Source organism: Caenorhabditis remanei, chromosome V (genome assembly GCF_010183535.1).
Source record: "Caenorhabditis remanei strain PX506 chromosome V, whole genome shotgun sequence".
Lineage (NCBI taxonomy): Eukaryota > Metazoa > Nematoda > Chromadorea > Rhabditida > Rhabditidae > Caenorhabditis > Caenorhabditis remanei.
This window is the reverse complement of record NC_071332.1, coordinates 13,344,023-13,364,493: the sequence shown is the minus strand read 5'-3', so window position 1 is coordinate 13,364,493 and position 20,471 is coordinate 13,344,023. Positions and strand designations below refer to the sequence as shown.

The window sequence follows — 20,471 nt, the reverse complement described above, 5'->3', positions numbered from 1 at the left end:
CTCGGCATTTTATTTTACGAGCATAGGTATGACCGCCAGTTTCAAAGTTGAAGTGCAAAGTTTCAAGGATTATTTGTTTAAATTTATTCGTCATTTATGATGCACAAGGCGATAATCTGTATTTCTTCTTGCAGGAGTCCTTTATTAAATACACAAGGAAGATGACTGAAATCCTCAAAACCAACCGCACCGCCCGTCGCGCATGCATTCTTTACGAATTTATGGGTGGGAAACCAGTGTTCGAAGCTTATCGGGATTTGTGTCATCGTATTGGAGATGACGTAATTGAGTATCGGGAGTTCGATTATTGCTTCTATCAATTTGCAAAAGGAAATAAAGTTTTGGATCAAGACATCAGGTTCGAGTTGTTCCAATGGGCATTTAGTCTTCAAAGTTTGTCTTTTACAGTTCAGAGCTCACTAATTCACCATCACTGTACGACATGCCTATGGAAGTTGCGGAGAGAATTGTCGAGAATTTGGATTCGATGGATAGGTTAGTCACACTAAAATAGTTAGACTTCTGTCACGTGACTTCATGTTGTCGAAAATTCTTGCCTTGTTTTGATTTCAAATCCATACTTTCCAATTACAGAATGGTTCTCCGCAAAGTATCCGAATCTCTTCGTTTCCACATCGATCAAACTGCTCCGTCCATCTCTGCAATTACAGTTGAATTTTTGATTAATTATGCATCAATCCTTTATGACCAAAATATTGTTCACTACAACAATCAAAAATGGTACAATAATGAAATGTCAGAAGGAGATTGTCTAGTGGAGTTCTGTGATTGGCAGAAGATAATCCACGACAAATTTCACTACCTAGCCGCTCTGGATGATCTATCAATTATAATGAGTAATCCAAAACTTCGATTGAAATATTTTCAAGTGTCAAATGTATCCAAGAAGTTCTTCGCCGCATTCGTTTCTTTTTTCGAGAGATTACCAGCGAAAATTCACGTGGAAAATCTGAAAATATTTTGCCAAGATGGTGAGGAAGAATTTCTGATTTTGCCTTATGTGGAGCGGGAAGGATTAGATCGAATTCATTTGGATATAGGAAATGATGAAACATTTATTGGTAAATTACAGTTTTGAATGCAAAAACCGTATGAATGTTATAATTTTCAGATGTTGAAATCGAAAAAATTAGTAAGCGAATCGAGAAAATTCTGAAATTGGAACAAACGAAAGGACTGGAGATGTTGAAGATCGGACTTTATTTTTCGAATTTGGAAGAGTTTCCATTGCAAACGTTTGTCGATGGACGATGTCAGAACTTTGCATTACATTTCAAGCATAAAAGGGTCCAGATGCAAGTTGTCTTGTTATACATTGAGGTGAGTTGTGACAAGTCCAAATGTATTCATAATATCTTTTCCAGATTCTTCTCAAATCTCCGGATCTCCAACTCTTCCATTTGTCCGCCGACTATGGCGTTGACACCATGAATATCGACTTCGAACTCCTCAACAACTTCAATTTCACTCGATTATCTCCTGATGAATACTCGAATATTTTCCATTTTTCCATTCCAAACTCGAAAGAATTCTTCTATGTCGATGTTGATAGGGAGGAGATTCATATGCAACGTGTCGAATTCTGAAGAAATCTATAATTTTTTGCATTCGATTCTTTTTATTCGTATATTCTCACATTTATACTCCACTGATGATTTGTTATTGTTTCCAGTTTTTCAATTCGAAAAAAGTTTTATCAGCCTTCTAAGAAATTTTGTTTGTTTTCATTTGTTTTTTCATTAAGAAATATCTGAAACAACTAATGTTCAAAAATAACATTCGTTCCAGATGAATTCTCAAATCTCGGAACTTCTAAAAGGTAATCCACAAGCTCTTCGATCGATTATTCTCTATGAGTATTCTCTATGAAGTCAGTATTCGAAGGATTCAAAAATCTATGTGATAACATTGGTGATGATGTTATCGAATTCAATGATTTCGATTTCTGGTATCACCAATTTGCCACTGGAAATTTGGATTTGAATTACGACAGAAGGTGAAATTTTTTACAGTTCTCTTCAGTTAAATCTCTATAATTTCAGCCTTGCTAGTCATGAAACAGAGAAGAAAGCTAAACAACTGTCTGATATTCCGGTTGATATTGTTGAGAAGATTATCAAAAAAGCTTCATGGAAGGATGTGTAAGTCACTGAACATCGTCTTTTTTTATTCAATAATCAATTGTTTTTCAGAATGTCTCTTCGTCAAGTTTCACGAGATCTTCGATCCACCGTTGACGGAATAAATTTCGTCTTCAAAAAAGTGTCGATTATCGTTGAGAAATTTAAAGCAACTATGACTATCGATGGACATTCTCAAGTATATGAACGACAATCAACGATTGATTGGGATCACGATTTGACTAGAAACTATCATTCCAACATCAAAAGAATGTTCACTGACTTAAAAGTGTTGTCTCATCTGCCGAAACTTCTCATCGATCATCTCCATATTACTAATAATCAACCAGGAATCTACGAATATTTTGAGAGTATTTATATTGATGATGGGAACGAGGATTGGCTTCATTTCGAACGTTTCTTCGACAATCTCAAACAATTTCTTCCTGTTAAAGGCGTTCACATCCACTTGTCAATCTTTCTTGACAACTACATTCTTCATAGTCTGAAACCGGAGATTCTTGAAGAAATAGAGCTCAGCGGTGATGGAAACGACAACTTCGATATCACTCCCTTTGAACAATACAAACAGGCTAAAGTCTACAAAAGCAGTGGAATCAATTATTTTTACCGAGAAAATAATTTGAACCATTTGGTCCAGTTCGATGTTCAAGCTATGTATCATCATCCGAAGGACATCATAAATCTCAAAAACGTAAGATCATAATACTCTTTGATCTCCCCACTTTAGCGCTCTAGTAGTGTTAAGCTTCGAAAATCAGAAAGCCCGTTTGGAACAGAAAATACTAATGAATCGAGAAATCTAATTTGGGGAACAATTTTTCATTTCTCTATTCAAATGAGCTTTCCTATCTTCGTGGTGCCTTGAAACCCACTGTACAGTTTTTTCTTTTTTCAGGAGATTCTGGAATCGGAAAAGTTCCAGTTGGGTCGCGTTTTCTGGAAAGCAAACACATGGTACAAAAACGGATTCGACAACTTGGAAAAGCAACTCGTTGAGTTTACTAGAAAAGAATCGAGTGAACCGAATTGCCGAATTTATGTTATTGAGGAAAGATCAAAGAAGCTCCAAATTAAAGTAACCTTTAATTCTATGGAGATTCAAAGATTACTCTAATAATCAATAGTTATGCAATCATGTCTCTTGAAACCAATCGTGTCTCTTGAAACCAATGTATCGCGATCCCGCTAAATGTTTTTACTGTATGTCAATTTGCACCTGTTTTATTCGCACATGTTTACTATTCAATTGTTTCTTCTTTCCAACAAAGTTTTATAAGGTTTTATATAATTGTTTCTTATTCAACGATCTATTCGAACCATTCAAAATGGCAAAAGTCTACAAGCCCTGTAGAATCAGCTATTATTATTATTGAAAAAGGAGTTGAATCATTTGGTTCAGTTCAACCCTTAACCTTGATTTCATTGTCAGATTAATGTGAATGATAACAATGTACATATCTCCGTTGTCTTATCTCCCTTTTCGTCGCTCAATTTCATCGACTGACTAATTTATCAAAGTTATTTATATAGATACAGAGATATGACACATCTCTACAACTTTTATCGTAAATATAAGACGAACCGCGTCGGCGTGTTTTCAAACTTCGAAGTTTACAGAACAGCGGCATCCTGAATGTAACAAATCACACTGTACTCGACTGTAAAGACGGTTTATTATTTAAAACAGGGAATGCGCAGAGAAGGGAAAAATCTAGTAAAAAAAAATACTTTAAAAGCTAAAAATACTTTAGTCGTTATGGAAGAATGTATTCGATGGCGAAATCTAATCCACTGTGCACTTTCTCCAACGAGATTCTCTGAAAAACCACAAAAATAAGCTGATCCCACAATCAAATCACTAGTACCTGTTCGGCTGGTACGATTCCAAAAGCAATTTCCAGATGTTTTTCGAAATTATCGAGTTCCGAAGAGTTCAAACTAATCGAAGCGGTTTGAATTGTATGTAGAAAATCTCGAAGGTTCGTGGAATTGCTCTCGATCGAATCCTCTTGAAAGTCGCGTTTTGTAACTATGCGAATTGTTAGTAACAGTGTGTGGAGAACTTCTTTTATTGGAATTCTCTGTAAACTAGAACAATTAAAATATGAAAATGAGTGCAAGGTACTCACTAATTCCTTCTCTTTGAACGCTTCTATGTAGACATTAATTTTATTGTAAAGTCGGGAGAATATTGATGAATTCATTTCTTCGACCACATATCTCATCATCATTAGGAATTCTTGAACACTTGTCGTGTTGGAGTTTGATTGTCCCGCCGCTTTAAAACTGGAAAAAATGGTTATTTCAATTTGATTATTTCAATTTTCCGCTTATTTCATGTTTTCAAGAAACTAACATTGAAGAATACGAAGCAGGCAACTGAGTTTCTTCAATTATATCTTCTAATGAATCTCCGAAGAACACATTTCTTGGTGCCCGTTCTTCATAAACCCTCTTTTTCGGTGGAGCTGAATCTTCTCTCTCCGGTGTCAATTTCCTTTTAATCGATTCAGAAGAACATGCAATATCTTTATCTTCTTCGATTTCTTCTTCAATCACATTCTCCTCCCTCTCCTCTTCTTCTTCCTCCTCATTCGGTGGTTCTTCTTTGATAACACCATTCTCATTAGTGACTCCACATAAGTTAACGAGATGTCCCAACATTTCTGACATCATACCTTTCGAAGGAGTCTCTTCTCCTCTTTTCCTTATTGCTTCTTTTCCTAATCTTATTTTCGCAGCTCTACTTTGATCTCCTTCGAATTCTAGTGTTCCAGTCAATGATTTATAATGTGTGATGCGACGTTGTTCATCGATTTCAACGGTTGCATCTTTTCGAAGTCTGAAATTTAAAAATAATTCTATAAGCTGGAAAATCGCTGGAAGCAGAAAAAACTTGTAATATAGAAAAGTGGTCAGAGAGAATCAAAACTTTATTTCACTCACTCATTCAAATAGTTTTCATCAATTTCTCCACTCAACACAAACATCATTTTCGCTTTCGTCTCTTTATCGAATGATTCTAACTTTGGGATTCTTGGGCGAAGACGTCCAATTTTAAATTTCATCGAATTCAGTGAGAGAGTTGTCGTATTTTTTGCTACAAATACTCGACTTAATTCGGAAATGCTCAAGGGATTATTCGATTGGATGGATTGTTCCGCGAGAAAATCCATTAATTCCTTGTTTCGTTCGTACCATTTCTGTATTGGCAGAGATGATTCCATTATCTGAGAAAAAAGAACTGGATTAGCGATGAATAATGACAAAAATGTTGATTTCAGATGTAATCAAAGTGAGTGAAACTGTTTCAAACATTAAAGCTTTAAACGCCGAAAACGAGATATTGCCAGCGTGTTTCTACATTTCCACGTTCTTCATGTATTAGCGTCACTCACTTTGTCAACAGAGCATGCATGTTTGGATGTGCTACTTACTTGAGAGATTTAAAAAGGAAATATTCTATCAGAATTGAAAACACTGAAAATTAGCTTGAATCAATCTACCTATGCGTTTACTTTTAACTTTAATTAAACAAATTTATTAACAACAACAACGAAACAACAAAACACAAGGCAACAAAAGTATTCAATCAAGCGACGGTATAACAAATCCAACAGTGACGTATTGAACCTGAAAGAAATTCGTGTTTAGCGAGCATTTCGTGAAAGTATTCAATTAGAATTTAAGCAGCCCCTCGTTTCGTTTTCAAGATGGCTTCGAGATTTCGATCGGCTTGAAGAACCAAGAAGCAATATGAAATTTCGCCGCGCTTATCATGTTTCACCAAAACATTCTGCAAGGATTACACGACGGTGAAAAGTATAACGAAGCAATGTAACTTTCGGTTCGCAAAACGGGAGAAAAGCAGTTACCAATTTATTTTCAACTTTAGAGCAAATTTAGAAGGAATGAAATAGAAAAACATGTTACAAGACACTTGAAGATACAGTAAAATGAAGCAGTGAATACAAAAATAACTTTTCGCATGATAATATGGGTTGCTGTGACAAGAAATACGACGAGTGGATTTGGCCAATTATGAAGATTGAATTGAGTTGAGATTCGGATTCTTGAGGGTGGAATGTCGAATGACGTAATTTAAGCATCTTCCAAATGCAATATGCATCTTCTCATATGAAAGTCTCTGAAAAATTTGAATAGAAGTAAATTCAAACTACAATTGACACCTTTTTCTTGTTCTCTTCATTCTCTATTGCTTTTTTCAACTCATTTTGAAAGCGGTCATAACGACTGAGATGTCTTGTTTCAGCTCGAAATACGATGAGAAAGTCATGAAGTCTCATTGAAACTCGTTCTCCAATTGTTTCTGATGAATCTCGAACTGCATTATCGACGAAGAAGGCAAGAGAAACATCACTCATGTCGAATGGAATTGTCTGAAAAAGATAATACGTTCTACGAAAACCCTGGGTAGTATCAAACGTCAAAATGATAACTTTTTATACTAAAGGTTCCCAACGTGTAACATTTCCCCCAAACTTACAATCGTCTTTGTCGCACAATCTCGAATATTATTATTGACCAATGCTAAAAATTTATCCAACACACGCGAAGCCAGAGCTTCAGCAAAGCTCCGAAGTGTATTCAAGAAAAGGTCAATCTTCTCTCTAGGAATGGGCTGGTCATTCCGAGGCATTGAAACAAAAGAAGTTGAACCAGGTGATGGATAGGTGTTAGTAGATGGCTGGTTGTTTCGGAGCACTGAGGCGTTCTGTATGTTTGATAGAGATCGGGATTCAACCGTAGTAGAGCTGGTTGATGCTGATGTATATGGCTGTTCCTTTGAAATGTTTATAGTCTGCTGCTGATTATTCACTTCTTCTCTGCCAGTCGAAATCTGTATACGATGTTTCCCCAAGAGTGCTTGATTACATAGGGCCAATAGATCTATCTGCATATTTTTCCCAGACTGAGGTACAATGATCCCTGGCTGCATTGTTGAGGTTCGTAAGTTTATTTTTTGAATTAGAGAAGAACCATTAATTGGAACTTTGGGAGGAGGACCTCTCTCGACAAGCATCGGAATATATCCTGATTCCGATAATCGCTGGATGGGTTTGCCAGTATTAGGTACAGAAGAGTGAGATTTTGATGTCGAAGGAGACTCGAACTTGATAGGTACTTTGATGTTTTGTTTCAATGGGTTCACTTGTTCACCAACTGAATTGGTTGAAGTTGATCGATGATGCCTCTCCGAAGACGTCTGATTGTCATGAGACGCTGAGACTTTCTGCATGTTCAATGCACTCCGGGATATATCTATTTTGGAGCCGTCCGAAGCAGAAGCTTGTGATATATTGAATTCCAGTTCACAAGATTTTCCTGATGGGCCATTAAAAGACACACGATTATGTTCATCCAATGGGAGTCTCTGCTGATTTTGCTGCGGGATGGATGAAGGAGGGTTTGAATTATACTTAATTGCTGTTGATGTAGATGGTTGCATTATTGAAACTGGATTCCCTTCTATGGCATTCATATCAGTCCGAATCTTCGGGTGCTGGCTCGCGAAATTCTCGAGCAGTTTCACAACTGCCGGAGAACTCATAACAGAAGCGAAATCAGGGACAATATTACAGAGATGGGTCAGAAATTCCTCGTTCGACATACTATTGAAAATCTGGTAGAACACCTTCGTATCAAATCCAGGTTGAGTGTGTAGAGCTTCCATAAACAATCGTCTATTATCCGGAACGCTGAGGTCGTGTTCTTTCAGTAGTAGGAAGAATTGAGCCATTACTTGAGCCTGACGTTTGTTAAGTGTTGGAATCTTTTGGAATAGCATGTTCACGGCTTCTATACTTATTCCAAGTGGAGACAGAATACTTTGAATCAATGGATATTTGGTACACAGGGGCGCAACGTCTTGAGCCGGCGGTTTCTTCGACAACCGTTTCTTTTTTGGTTTCGGAGCAGCAAGCGCAGATATCGAGAAATCAAATTCGTCAGTTTCATCAATACCTTCTTCATCAATTGTTTTCCGCTTTGACGGCGTTCCTCTGTTTTCTGGATGAATATATTTGACAGCCGGTGCATCTCTAATTCGAACTCTTTTGGGAAACATCGAGCTCGGAACCGAATTCGAAGATGACTGCGAGTACAAGTGATTGTTGGTAGTGGATGAATTCATCTTTTTCTCCAGTAATTGATCAAGCTTGAAGGAGCTGAAAATGTTTTCTTTTCAATGAACAAAAAAACAGTGGAAAAAGTCAACTAAAAACGGAGTTTCTCAGCCAGCTAAGACACACAAGCTTTTTCCACAGACTAATGATGCATACTGTTTGCTAGTATATCTTTCAAAGAGACAAACCTTTTTTTGTCTTGACCAACAGGAAATGTGACCATATCATTCGATATGGGTTTAGAGAGTTCCATTGAATTTGTACTGCTACTAGAAGGAACTGCAGTGCTTCGACCATTAAGGAGGGCACCATTAAGGATAGCCATTATTCGCTCGCTCTCACTCAAACTTGGTCTGAAAAATTGAACAAAATACATCTCTTGATGATCATTTTTTAAACCAACTCTGTATCATGTCGATCTTCAAGTTTTTCTTTCTCAACAGTGTCGCTAGTTTCAATGCCGGGGACGTTGTTCAATTCGAGTAATTTCAACCTTAATATTTAAAGCGTCATGTGTTTCAGTGAAAACATAATAAAAGGATAACTCCTTTACTAAACTTACAGCATATCTTCGCCATACAGCGGTTTCTGATTCTCATTCCCTTCTTCCTCTAGATTATTCGGATCATGTGCATTCATCATTCCTTTGTTCTTCATTTCCACCGCGCGACAAATGCTGAAAATGTGACATTTTCTTGTACATTGCGCATGAAACAAATTTAAAAATAACAAGAAACAAATACAATGGAAGGTTTATATTTTCGCTTCGAAACGAAAGTATCCGATCAGTCAAATGTGGTTTAATCAACTAAAGTTTAAATTTCAGCGTAAGGGAAAGCGGAAAAGTGAGTATGAGCAAAAACAAGACACATACTTTGCGAGGCAACAAAATGAGAAGCGGATAGTTTGTAGAAACAATCATCTGGTTTTTTGAAAACGAGCTGAAACAGGGAACAAAGTTCCGACAAACCGGCGCGCGGTAAAGACTACCGTAACTTTGAAGACGCACGGTGTGTTTTTCTACGATGGGTCTCGCCACGCCCGTTTTTATATCTGTAATTTTAAGAGAGAAACTCGCCAATTGATTTCAAAGAAATGGAAAATATTAATATTTTTCCTTGCTTTCAAATTAAAAGTTTAAACTTTTTAACGAGGGGATTATAATGCTGACAAAGTGTTGTGAATTCCAAAAACTTTTCATCAGAATGAACTGAATACAATTTTCATGTGTGATCTATCTACTGATGTTGTTATCTCTCAGCTTTATATATGATTAAATCAAAAAATATTTCATTTATTATGGAAATTACACTCGATACATTACAATTATTAGTATTTATCCCACATGACAATATTTCTCATATCCTCATCCACTTCGAAATTGTAAACTCCGCACAATTCAATCTCTTCTTGACACTTGTGCTCGGCTCTCTGAAAGAGTCAACATTATTTTTATTACACGTTTTGAAATACTAACCTCGATTAATCTCAATACATCTAAAGTCTCGAAAAATCTGAAAGCATCTGCCTGATTGTCTTCAAAGTAAACAGTCAATTCTCGCAAGATAATCTTCCGCATTGCTTGACATACTTCTGACAGTTCCTCGTTGATATTGGTATATGCTGAAGTCATTCTTTCAGTACAGAAATCATTTAAAATCAAACAAACCAGGGTCCCACAACATAATTCCAAACAATGCCATATTTTCCATCTCTCCAAACTTTAATGCCAACAACGGATTGGTAACATTTTGAATATAATAACTCCAAATCGGACCGAATATTTGTTTTATTCCATTTCCATCCAAAACCTCCTTCTCTTTCACAGTTGTTCCATAAAAATCAGTTATTGGTTTAGCAGATGAACCCAATGGAGTGTAGAAATTATAGGGGTCATTGAATTTGACCGCAAGCATTGCTATCTCCAGAACACTCCATTTCGTGTAAAAATTGTAGAATATTATTTTCTGAAATACTAATTAAATTTTCACCAGAAGACTTTTGTACTCACTTTATCTTGTGGACACAATCTATCGAATTCTGGGAAAGTAGTCTCACACAATTTCCAAATAAACTTTGTATCTGTTTTCAATTCTAATGAAAACTCATAAACATTCACTTCTCTTTTGACATCTCTGCTGAATATCGAGGCTCGAGTGTCTTCCAGATTACGGTAGTGTCTTGCGATCAAGTTGATTACGTCCATATTTCGAGACCTGATTCCGTACTGAAAAACAATGTATGAAGTTGGATTAAGCTTTCCAATATTATGTACCTCAATTCTAGAAAACGTTTCAGGTGAAGAGGAGGAGGTTGATTGTCTATCCTCGATCATTCTGTTATTGAACTGAAAGTTCGAATCTCGTGGGGCTTGAACTTCTAAAATAGCTATAACTGTATGTTATACAACTTGTAAAGATACCAACTTGATTTTTGCATTCCGGCAGCAATACATTTCTCAAGTCGACAAAGCCTGCAGGGATACCGACTATCTGGAAATTAACATGAATACTTTGAGTTAATTTTGTATTCAGCCTTTTCATATGACCTACCTTTCTCTTTATCACAACTACACACTACCATCATCTTCTTCCTGTTCACATATCTCCTGAAAAAGGCAGCACAAGCCCTGCAGACGATTGCACCAAAATGAAAGCTAGCTGATGGGCAGTTGCATACGGAACAGCTGACAGTCGACTTTGACATGACCTGCATACTTTGTATTATCAGTATAAATGACAACCATAAGAATATTATATCAAAAATGTGAAGCTATGGAAAGACAGGAAGGATTAAAGGAATTGCATCATGAGAACAAAAACAATGATTATCAATTTCAACCAGACCCACAATTTGAACGAATTGAAAAACACGAAGTTCGAGAGTTCAAAAAGAAAAAACATGAGAGAAAAGAGACCCAGACTGGTAAATAAATACGAAGAAATATGGCTTGTGACATGACCGACTGGTTGGTTTAATCATGTCTAACTCGTGTACTCACAAGTGAGAGAAAAAGAGAATTCGGAAAAGAGAATCAGAGAAAAAATAAGTGTTTTAATGGTCAAAAAATGACAAATTTTTTGATAAAAGTAGACAATAAAGTTTTAGTTTTTATTCAGATGATAACGTTTCTTGAGAGAATTTTATGGCTTCATAAGCTACAAAAAACGCTTATTGCGTTCCAGGAATGTATGAAGGATCTGTTTGATCTTTCAGATAATGTCTGAAAATTCAAGGAAATCGTGCATCGAGTTTATTTGATTAAAAAAAGTATTTGAGAAATAGGAAAGTCAATAAAATACAGTTCAAAAACACATGTTCTCTGAGTCCAAGTTGTCAAAAAATTGAGTTGATTGGCTGCAAACAATCGCCACTTTCCTTACTTTTCCCGTAAAATTTAACTAGTCGCCTGTTGTGTTATTTGAACTTTTTTAGTACTTCTCCCATAAGATCATATTCCGTCTCTCTTGGTCAATTTCAATGTTGTACACTCCGCACAGTTCAATCTCTCGACGACATCTTTCTTCGGATTTCTGGAAATATGAAAATTTAGAATCGCTGAATGTAATTGCGTCCGAAGCTTACTTCAATCAAATTCAAAGAATCCAATGTCTCAAAATATCTTCCTGGATTTGTATCATGCTCTTCATAATAGACTTTCAACTCTCTCAAAATCATCTTCCGCAGCGCATGGCATCTCTCGGCTAACTCAACACTCAGATTGGCGTAACCTAAAACATAACTGATCCCTAATATTCATGGCTCATTGAAACAACTTACCTGGATCCCAAAGCAACAATCCGAACAATGCCATATTCTCCACTTCGTCTAATTTCAATTCAACCAATGGACCTATCACTTTTTCAAAATGAAACCTCCAAATAGGACCGAAAACTTCTGTGATTTCTTCTCCACTCAACTTCACCCTCGGATCACTTTTATAAAATTCTCGAACTGGTTTAGTGACAGCACCGGAAGGAGAGTAAAACTGGGTAGTGTTGTTGTATTTAGTAGAGTATATTGACAGCTCGAATATATTCCATCGAATACAACAGTTATAAAATATGACTTTCTTATCTTGTGGAGTTAGATTGTGGAATTCTCGGAATGCAAGCTCACAGAATTTGTATTGTAATTTCACATCAAGCATAATTTCCGAAGCGAAATCGCGAAGGTCTAATTCAACATTGATTCTATTTTCACTTCTATTGAATATTGTATTTCTTGAAAGCTCCAGGTTACGGTAGTTGTTGCAGGCTCGGCTGATCAGTTCTAAATTCTTGAGCTTGATTCCGTGCTGAACGTTACAAAAGTCAACATTCAAAATTGAAATTTCAAAACCTACTTCTATCGAGAGGCCCTCACAGCTTAAGGGATTTTCCATCATCTTTCTTTTCAGCTGATTATTTGGATCCCGTGGTCCTTGTACTTCTAAAGGAATGATGTTCAAAAGAAGAAATTGTAAAACACCTTACGAGAAATCTGCATTCCAACTGCAATACACTTTTCCATCCGACAGAATCTACATGAGTATGTGTCTACTTTTCTCATGAAACAGTTGCAGTATATCAATGACTTTTTTGTGTTCACATATCTTCGAAAGAATGCGGCACATGCTCGACAAGTGATTGCTCCAAAGTGATAGCTGGCTGGTGGAGAGTTGCATACTTGACAGCTAGACATTCTCTGAAAGAAAAATGGATGGAAAATCTGGAGCATATTAGGCTGAAAAGGACAGAAGAAGAGGAGAAAACGAGACACAGACAAGAAAGAAAAATAACTGACTTACTTGCATCACTGAAATATTCGCCTGACCGGTTTGTTTAACTTTTGAAGATAGTAAGGAACAGATAGAGACGCAGCACGTGTAATAATTTAGTTGAGGGTGTACATAGATCAAGTTTGATTGATTTCCAATGAATTACAGAGAGATACTTTGAAATGTTTATGTACATCAATTAACAATTAAAAATAATTAGTTCTTGTCCCACAATATCATATTTTTCCTTTCTTGATCAAACTCAATCTTATGGACTCCGCACAGATGGATTTCCTCTCGACATTTCTGCTCGGCTCGCTGAAAAAATCTATTTCAAAGTGCCGTCCTTCTGAAAACTTACTCACCTCTATCAAACTCAATGAATCCAAAATGGTGAAGAAATTTCTGGAAGTTGTCTCATCTTCTGAACTTTCATAACAAGAATTCAACTCTCTGAATATTATTTTCCGCATTGCATGACACGTTTCAGCCAGACTCTCATTTATATTAGTGTATCCTGAAATAAATATAGAAATATAGGAATTCCACGATGTGATCACCAACCAGGATCCCATAACAATATCCCCAACAAAGCCATATTCTCAGTCTCATCAAACCCCATCGCAACCAATGGATTATTCACATTTTCATATCGATATGCCCAATATGGTCCGAATATTTGATTGATCTCGTTTTTACTCAATTTCCCATTCTCATAAAATCGATCAGCAGGTTTAGCAACTGCCCCAGAAGGAGAGTAGAATTTAGTAGGATCATTGTATTTTCTCGAATAAATCGATAGCTCCAGTATGTTCCATTTGATAATAAAGTTGTAAAATAACGTTTTCTGAAAGTCAAGTATTGGATCTTTTTGGCGTTTGAAACATACCTTATCCTGTTGACATAAAGCATTAAATTCCGGGAAAGTTGTCTCACAAAGTCTCCAAATCAATTTGATATCTGTCATGATTTCAATAGAGAACTCGTGCACATCGAGTTCCTTGGAGGCATTCGGATGTTTGTTGAATACAGAGAGTCTTGTGTTTTCCAGGTTACGGTAGTTTTCAGTGGTACAGTGGATACGATCGAGGTGGCGATAACAAATTCCTGGCTGAAACATTAAACTAGTGGAGCTACTTTTTGGATATCCGGACAAACAAGGTCACAGACAGAGCCGGGAGACTCACTTCAATTCTCAATTTATAACTGTTTTCAGAAGGCGCGAAAGACGAATTTCGCCCTCCTATCATTTTCATCTTCTTTGGATTCTCAATAACATCTCGAGGTCCTTGTATTTCTGAAATCTTCGAGGTTTAAAGAAAAACAATTAGAAAACTCACGATCTCTTTGCATTCCAACTGCTAGACACTTTTCCATCCGACAGCTTCTGCATTGATTCGGACCCTTTGAATACTCGAGTCAGTTTTTCTGTGTGTCTGTTTGTCTGTTACTCACCTCTCTCCAAAAAACAAGTACAGTATACGTTGACTCTTTTCCTATTCACAAACCGTCTGAAAAATATTGCACAAGCTCGACAAATGATTGCTCCAAAATGATAGCTGGCTGATGGGGAGTTACACACAGAGCAGTTTCGCATTGAATTACTCGAATATCTGGAAATTTCAGATGACAAAGAATCAAGCCAAAAATATTGACACGAGAAACGCAGACACGCAAATGTTTCAAAGAGTAGAAAACCTCTGACATTGATTCGAATCGACCAGTTTATTTGCTTTGGTCGCGAGGTAAGGTGCGCAGAGAAATAACATGAAATACCAAGAGACATTTGAGTTGATTGGTAACCAACGAAATTGAGATTGAGTAGATTGTCCTTTATGTTTTTTGACAGGTGGAATCGATGTTTTGAATAAAGAAAGAAGATCAGTAAATTTTTATAGAAACTAAAATAATTTAATCCACTGAACATGAGATCGAAATTAATTAAGAATCAATATTTCTCCGACATCGCCATATTCTTCATTTCCTCATCTACTGCTACATTATACATTCCACATAACTCTAACTCCTGTTGACACTTTTCTTCAGCACGCTGAAAATGCCCACTGTTGGCTGATTAGATTTTTAATAGCGAACCTCAAGTATCCTCAAAGCGTCCATTGTCTCAAAGAATCTGTTTTCGTCCGTTTCGTTCTCCTTAAAATAACAACTCAACTCATTCAAGATGATCTTTCGCATTGCGTAACATTTCTCTGCTAAATCATCAGAAACATTCGTGTAACCTGAAACATTAATCAGTGTATATGTATATTCACTGAAAGCTTACCCGGGTCCCAGAGCAATATTCCAAACAATGCCATATTTTCCATCGGTTCAAATTTCAAGGCTGCCAATGGACTCAACACATTTTGAGTTCGAAACCTCCAGATTGGCTCGAATAGCCTGGAAAAGGTGCACCTCAAAAAGATACTTTTGACGCGAAAAATTATTTACCACCTCTTCTTGTCATCATCACTTAATCGTTCTTTTTCATTCGTTTTTGTACTTGTATAAAAATCTTTGATTGGCTTAGCTCGGGCTCCAGAAGGAGAGTAATTATTATATGGATCCTTATTCTTGGCAGATTTCATACCCATCTCAAGCACATTCCATTTTGTGTGGAAGTTGGAAAATAAAGTTTTCTGAAATCATGTAGCGTGAGAATCATTGAATGTTTGCAAAATCTCACTTTGTCCTGCTTGTTCAACTTGTCAAATTCCAGAAAAGATGTCTCACATAGCTTCCACACTAGCTTCGATTCAATTTTGATTTCTAAAGAAAACTCGTGGAGAGTCACATTCTGTTTAGCATTGGAAAATATGATAGACCTAATGGTTTCCAGGTTACTGTAGTTTCTTGTAGTTTGGGTGATCAATTCCACGGATCGAAGTTTGATTCCACACTACAAACTTGAGATGTTGTGATTTTTGAGGTCTAAATAATATTTTACCTGGACTCGAGGTCCAACAAATTCGGTTGATTTTCCCTCTTTCATATCCTCATTGACTTGGTTATTGACATCCCGTGAACCACGTATCACTGAAAACCAATACCTCGTCCAGACACTGGAAGATTAAACTCACGAGATTCCTGCATCCCTGCAGCAACACATTTCTCCATCCGACACAGTCTACAGGGGTATTGAGTGTCTGAAATTAGGAAATTTAAATTATTTAATATAGTCAAAAGCATACCTCTTCTAGTCAAGCAGTTGCAGAAAATCAGAAACTTTTTAGTGGTCGCACATCTTCTGAAGAATGCGGCACACGCTCGGCAGGAAATAGCTCCGAAATGGTATTTGGCGTATGGGGAGTTACAGATAAGGCAACTTTTTCTATCAGGCATTCTGAAATTATTCTAAATTTATTGAAATGTAATTATACAATAGTTTCTTACTATATACATACAGAGCAATAGAAACTTGGCAATGAATCAAAAAGTGCAAAAAGTTAACGAATCGCCACAAGGCAAGTTGGGTTGTAAAGATGAAAAGAACAAGAGAAACAGACGACAAAAGATAAGACGCACTCTCCGAGTCGATCGAGCATGGATCAACTGACCATAGGCACACGAAAAAAGTTGACCATCTCCGATTTGCCTATAATTTTGATCAAAGATAGTATCAAGTGTTCTTAGCAAATTGGGGTACTTTTTGGCCAGGTCCGTCACCTGGGTACCTAGGAAAATCAAAAAATCGATATTTTTCGAAAATTTTTCCTGAAGGAGTTAGGAATGAAATCTAAACGGGAAATTAATGTAGACACTATTTTAAGCATTTTTTGTGTTCAAAACGAAATTCCAGCTCAACACCTTCATAGTGAAAATTTTGAAAATTTATGAAATTTTCGGGTTTTTTTCATGAAATCGTTTTTATCTCGGCAGGGACACGAGAAGACGGGCTTTTTTATTTTAAATTCGGAATCTACATAAAATTTGGTATTGGAAACATGCTGTCCCTACTCGTATCTCTAGACCTAAAAAAAGATTTTTTGGGAAGAATGAGAAAAACTGCCATTTCAATTTTCAAGTCCTTCCAGTAAATTATTTTTGATGTTTTAAAATAATGGTTTTTTGAAGTTTTTCATTTAATCATGCCATTTTTATTCAGTTCCGGTACAATTTTCGATCAAACTAACAAAAAAAATTTCGAAAAAATTGAATTTTTTGATTTCTGAAAATTTTCTCCCGAATTGAATCATTCCGACTGAAATGTTAAGGATAGCATTATAAAATCAGGAGAATATAACTGGAATATTCTTTAGGTTCATAAAAAACTAGATTCCCACTATCGGGTCACCTGCTACTTACGCGTTCATGGTGAAATTCAGCGAAATTTTCAACTTGGGAAGTTGGTGCAACGGTACTTCATACTTGCAACGTTATTTGACAGGGAATTGCGATGAATATAACAGGAATAGTGAAAAAACTGCAAAAATTGATAGATTCAGCAAGATTTACGAAAAAAAGCTTGAAAAGATTTTCCTGATATCCATAAAAAGGTCAGACCATTGAACATTTATGAGTCCTAATTTTTTAAAACTTTTTTTCGTAAATCTTGCTGAATCTATCAATTTTTGCAGTTTTTTCACTATTCCTGTTATATTCATCGCAATTCCCTGTCAAATAACGTTGCAAGTATGAAGTACCGTTGCACCAACTTCCCAAGATGAAAATTTCGCTGAATTTCACCATGAACGCGTAGGTAGCAGGTGACCCGACAGTGGGAATCAAGTTTTTTATGAACCTAAAGAATATTTCAGTTATATTCTCCTGATTTTATAATGCTATCCTTAACTTTTCAGTCGGAATGATTCAATTCGGGAGAAAATTTTCAGAAATCAAAAAATTCAATTTTTTTGAAATTTTTTTTGTTAGTTTGATCGAAAATTGTACCGGAACTGAATAAAAATGGCATGATTAAATGAAAAATTTTAAAAAACCATTATTTTAAAACATCAAAAATAATTTACTGGAAGGACTTGAAAATTGAAATGGCAGTTTTTCTCATTCTTCCCAAAAAATCTTTTTTTAGGTCTAGAGATACGAGTAGGGACAGCATGTTTCCAATACCAAATTTTATGTAGATTCCGAATTTAAAATAAAAAAGCCCGTCTTCTCGTGTCCCTGCCGAGATAAAAACGATTTCATGAAAAAAACCCGAAAATTTCATAAATTTTCAAAATTTTCACTATGAAGGCGTTGAGCTGGAATTTCGTTCTGAACACAAAAAGTGCTTAAAATAGTGTCTACATTAATTTCCCGTTTAGATTTCATTCCTAACTCCTTCAGGAAAAATTTTCGAAAAATATCGATTTTTTGATTTTTCTAGGTACCCAGGTGACGGACCTGGCCAAAAAGTACCCCAATTTGCTAAGAACACTTGATACTATCTTTGATCAAAATTATAGGCAAATCGGAGATGGTCAACTTTTTTCGTGTGCCTACGGGTGATCGAACGAGTCAGAGAGTGCGTCATAAAGTGTAACAAAGGAGGTGACACGGCCGACCGGTTGAAGTGAGAGTTTTGATCATTGCCGATAGGGAAATTGTACTATTTATACAAGTGCAAGAGGCAGGGGAAGAAAGAAAATAAATATTTATATTCAATTAGTGAAAGCAAGACATTTTTGGTATCCACAATGAACTATTATATATGTAAAGTGTATCCTTCAATGACAAGAACAAGTAATTTTTGAATTTTCAAAGTATTTTACAACAATATTTTATGAATACGATTAATATATTTCGAGAACTCAAGTTCGATAAAATTTGATTTATTTCTCAGATCATGTACTCCAAACACCTCTGACCACCTCATATTATCAATTGCGCAATAATGTCAACGTGTTGTGCAATCGTTTTCCTGCAGGGTTGGGAAATTCCGGGCCGGGCCGACTGAAGAATTTTCCTCGGCCCGGCCCGACCTGCCCAGGGTCGGCCCGATCGGCCAGGCTCTGTAGAAATTTGAAATATTTTCAAAAAAAATTGAATTTTTTTTCCAAAAAAGTCGAATTTTCGACTTTTTTTTGAACATCGATAAAAATTGAAGCGTACGAGAATATTGGAGAATTTGGATCATTTTTTGATGAAAATTTCAAAAAGTTTCAAAAAAATTGTGCACATTTTTGAATCCGGGCTGGCCCGGAATTTCCCAACCCTGTTTTCCTGTCTTTCTCTGGTCAAGTTTTTTTTTGAAATATGTCGGCTACTGAGGTTTTGAACACAATCGTATTAAAAATTCAGAAAGCCCTCCATCCTTTAAGAATCACGTAGACATCCCGGATCCACCTGCCAGTTTTTGCAACTTCAAACAACTATTCATTAACCTCAGTAATGTTTTCGATCCCTGAAAAATGTGAAAACCCTGTGAAAGTCAAGAAGAACGATGGAGAGTGTTGAACGAGGTTTTTCTGTTTGTGTATTCAAGGATCCAGATGTCATGATGTCCCGAACTTTCACAAATATCCCACTGCTTTATTTCAGCTTTACCCTCTCGACGCTTCACAATTTCGTCTCATCTACGGGTACAGTTTTAGGCAGACTTGCAAAATTCCGGGCCGGCCCGGTCGGCCCGGATTTGAATTTTTGAACTTTTTTCACTACAATTTTTTGTCCAAAAATTTATTTTCTGAAAATTTTTCATATTTTTCCTCAAGTATATTTTTCAAAAACCTTCGAAGCCTACAAAAAATTGTTTTTTAAAAAAAATTTCAAAAAAAATCGGGAAATTTTCGAAAAAAAAATTTGAATTTTTTTCAGTACTGAACTTCCGGGCCCACCGGGCCGGGCCCTAGAAATTTTCATTCCGGCCCGGCCCGTTGCAAGTCTGGTTTTAGGTCAATATCTTCGTCATGATAATTTTTTATATTTTTAACATTTTTAACATTTTTAATTAAGCTTAAGACGCACTCTCTGACTCGTTCGATCACCCATGTTCACCCGAAAAAAGTCGACCATCTCCGATTTGCTAATCCTTTTGATCAAAGATAGTACCAAGTGTTCTCAGCAAATTGGGGTACTTTTTGGCCAGGTCCGTCACCTGGGTATCTAGAAAAATCAAAAAATCGATATTTTTCGAAAATTTTTCCTGAAGGAGTTAGCAATGAAATCTCAACGGGAAATTAATGTAGACACTATTTTAAGCATTTTTTGTGTTCAGAAGAAAAATCCAGCTCAACACCTTCATAGTGAAAATTTTGAAAATTTATGAAATTTTCGGGTTTTTTTCATGAAATCGTTTTTATCTCGGCAGTGACACGAGAAGACGGGCTTTTTTATTTTAAATTCGAAATCTACATAAAATTTGGTATTGGAGACATGCTGTCCCTACTCGTATCTCTAGACCCAAAAAAAGATTTTTTGGAAAGAATGAGAAAAACTGCGATTTTAACTTTCAAGTCCTTC

General features: G+C 36.3%; 6 protein-coding genes across 6 annotated transcripts; all 6 read right to left on the bottom strand.

Moving 5' to 3' along the window:
- Positions 1–3,919: 3,919 nt before the first annotated feature.
- Positions 3,920–5,392, bottom strand: GCK72_019627 (uncharacterized protein; the record flags this gene model as incomplete). Its single annotated transcript, XM_003115481.2, has 5 exons — positions 3,920–3,982; positions 4,031–4,246; positions 4,295–4,451; positions 4,522–5,007; positions 5,112–5,392. 5 exons carry the CDS (start codon positions 5,390–5,392, stop codon positions 3,920–3,922), a joined length of 1,203 nt encoding a protein of 400 aa, XP_003115529.2.
- An 812-nt stretch (positions 5,393–6,204) lies between these two features.
- On the bottom strand, positions 6,205–8,968 carry GCK72_019626 (uncharacterized protein; the record flags this gene model as incomplete). The annotated part of the gene is made up of 6 exons (XM_003115708.2): positions 6,205–6,312; positions 6,356–6,565; positions 6,673–8,353; positions 8,500–8,664; positions 8,715–8,804; positions 8,874–8,968. 6 exons carry the CDS (start codon positions 8,966–8,968, stop codon positions 6,205–6,207), a joined length of 2,349 nt encoding a protein of 782 aa, XP_003115756.2.
- A 672-nt stretch (positions 8,969–9,640) lies between these two features.
- Positions 9,641–11,026, bottom strand: GCK72_019625 (uncharacterized protein; the record flags this gene model as incomplete). The annotated part of the gene is made up of 7 exons (XM_053733127.1): positions 9,641–9,742; positions 9,789–9,934; positions 9,981–10,278; positions 10,323–10,538; positions 10,587–10,690; positions 10,738–10,803; positions 10,864–11,026. 7 exons carry the CDS (start codon positions 11,024–11,026, stop codon positions 9,641–9,643), a joined length of 1,095 nt encoding a protein of 364 aa, XP_053582040.1.
- A 716-nt stretch (positions 11,027–11,742) lies between these two features.
- Positions 11,743–12,994, bottom strand: GCK72_019624 (uncharacterized protein; the record flags this gene model as incomplete). Its single annotated transcript, XM_053733126.1, has 5 exons — positions 11,743–11,844; positions 11,897–12,042; positions 12,092–12,608; positions 12,657–12,742; positions 12,787–12,994. The coding sequence occupies 5 exons, from the start codon at positions 12,992–12,994 to the stop codon at positions 11,743–11,745; spliced, it is 1,059 nt and encodes a 352-aa protein (XP_053582039.1).
- Positions 12,995–13,286: 292 nt separating this feature from the next.
- Positions 13,287–14,447, bottom strand: GCK72_019623 (uncharacterized protein; the record flags this gene model as incomplete). Its single annotated transcript, XM_053733125.1, has 6 exons — positions 13,287–13,388; positions 13,436–13,587; positions 13,635–13,917; positions 13,960–14,181; positions 14,258–14,367; positions 14,411–14,447. The coding sequence occupies 6 exons, from the start codon at positions 14,445–14,447 to the stop codon at positions 13,287–13,289; spliced, it is 906 nt and encodes a 301-aa protein (XP_053582038.1).
- A 571-nt stretch (positions 14,448–15,018) lies between these two features.
- GCK72_019622 (uncharacterized protein) lies at positions 15,019–16,412 on the bottom strand (the record flags this gene model as incomplete). Its single annotated transcript, XM_003115438.2, has 8 exons — positions 15,019–15,120; positions 15,165–15,310; positions 15,355–15,470; positions 15,522–15,709; positions 15,757–15,969; positions 16,018–16,106; positions 16,151–16,216; positions 16,262–16,412. The coding sequence occupies 8 exons, from the start codon at positions 16,410–16,412 to the stop codon at positions 15,019–15,021; spliced, it is 1,071 nt and encodes a 356-aa protein (XP_003115486.2).
- Between the last annotated feature and the right edge of the window lie 4,059 nt (positions 16,413–20,471).